General features: G+C 39.1%; 1 protein-coding gene across 1 annotated transcript; it reads right to left on the bottom strand.

Annotated features, from left to right (window-relative positions):
• Positions 1 to 643: 643 nt before the first annotated feature.
• Positions 644 to 1592, bottom strand: pvalb4 (parvalbumin 4; the record flags this gene model as incomplete). The annotated part of the gene is given in 4 exon segments (XM_048245858.1): positions 644 to 753; positions 1061 to 1170; positions 1270 to 1402; positions 1505 to 1592. Coding segments are annotated over 4 exon segments (330 nt in total). The 3' UTR covers positions 644 to 727.
• Positions 1593 to 2075: the final 483 nt, after the last annotated feature.

The raw sequence follows: 2075 nt of genomic DNA on the forward strand, positions 1-2075 counted from the left end.
AAAAAAAAAAAAAAAAAAATCTGACTAAACCTATATGACCGCCGCTTCGCTGCGCGGCGGTCATAATAACCTTATGGTAAGCTGCGCATACAGAATCTATCCCGGAATCTTAATTTCTCAATTAGACCTGTTTTCCATAGGTCCTCGTTTCATTATTTATGTAGTATATGTTTTTGCATAAGCAAATCTAGTAATCTACACTACCATTTTAAGTATCCTAACTGGCAACAAAATGTAAACCTTGACGGATCTGTTTAAGACGGTGCGTGGCAGCATGGAATACTCAATTGCCTTAAATGACTTAACACTCAAGTGCAGATTGTACGCCATCTAGTGGCGTAAAATACCAATGCATATACAGTTGTCTTGGACTTCATGCACTTGACCTACCCAAAATGCGTTTCCCATTTTACGCATAGGCCTATCTAGTAGGCTACTCTACACAACCGCTAATGAAAGCAAACCAAGACATGCTATTGCAAAAGAATATTTATTCTTTTCTTATCGTTCTTTCTCGAAAAGTGCATTGAAGATTTTACAGTTAGCAAAATTCATATTTCAGACATGAGACGCAACCGACTACATTCGCAATCATCATTTTGGACAATGTGGTGCATGGGAGGAATCTCTCCATAAGCAAATACAAAAATCATGTTTTATTCGTTGAAAATGGGAGGTCTTGGGCAATGTTGTTCCTTCAGGGCAAGATCTGTTGGTCAGTTGCAGTTTAGGCCTTAACCAAAGCGGAGAACTCTGTAACAGGAAACAGGCAACAAAACACAACATATAACTTTGTAATGTTACTTACATTCAAATGATAGGCCTATTGTAATCTATCTTAAACAGACACACATCTTCAACTCTTGCCGACGTCGCCAGTGAACCAAATTGACCAAATCAAAAGAGTATATATAGGCTACTTATACTTAGTGAAACAGGTCGACTTTTTTCTAATACTAGAAACCATATAACAATTTCTGTAGCCTAATACTGTCGTTATTTTAATTTGTTAGAATTGTTATTCTTGCAGTGGTTGTTGATTAAGTAATCGAAAACATACCGTCAATTCCGATCTTGCCATCGCCATCACTGTCGCCAGCTTTCAAAAACGTTTTGGTCTCGCCATCGGTCAGTGCCCTTGCACCCTTGCAGAAGTTTTGAAGGAACAGTCTGTAACAGAGGTTAGGTATCAATATTGTGGCTTTCGATACTCTTTTGTATATTTATTAAAAATGGCAAATTATTTCTTTATTACTACATCTTCCTTACTTCAACTCCTCCTCCTCAATGAAACCACTCTTGTCCTGATCAATGATGGCAAAGGCCTTCTTCAGCTCATCAGCAGATTTGGCTTTCAATCCAACCTTGCCAAAGAAAGTCTTGTGGTCGAATGAGTCAGCAGCTGGAAGATACCATTCAACGGTTAATGCTCTTTCCACATTAAATTACATGGTACTTTTAGGTATATATGTAAAACATTCATGCGTAACGCACGTTACGTTACCTTTGCAGGCGCTCAGGGCTGCAGTGACGTCCGCTTCCTTGACCATGCCGGCTAATGCCATTTTAGCTGTGTGAGAACAGGGACATCAATGACCTAACTAACATCTTTGTTACTGACAACATGTAGACGGTTACAGGCTTTTTGTGGTCACATTTCAAGTTGATTTTCCCCCTGACTGCTATATTGTTTAAATATGTGCCACTCTCTATTGTAGATGAGCTATAAAGGTTTATGGATATTTGACCAAATCTTCACCATTATATATTCACAGTAGTGTAGATTCTATCCAGATATTCCTTTAATAGACATTAAGGGTCCCCAAAAAAGTAGTTCCCAGTGCAGCCTCCATGAAATGATAACAAAATACATCCCTCTGACGGTTTATAGTCCGAGGAAACAGAAGAGGTATAAGGTGAGTGGGGTTCTCAAAAATGTGGGTTTGAGTTTCTTGTTTGATATTTTCTGTGTTCTTTAGGGTCTTGGCACCCCTGTCTATCCCAAATCCCGCTCATTTCTGTCTCAGAATTGTGGAGTGTCCACTCACCTCAGTTTTCTTTGGTGGTAAGGTTGG

The sequence above is a fragment of the Alosa alosa genome, chromosome 6 (genome assembly GCF_017589495.1).
Source record: "Alosa alosa isolate M-15738 ecotype Scorff River chromosome 6, AALO_Geno_1.1, whole genome shotgun sequence".
NCBI classification, from domain to species: Eukaryota; Metazoa; Chordata; class Actinopteri; order Clupeiformes; family Clupeidae; genus Alosa; species Alosa alosa.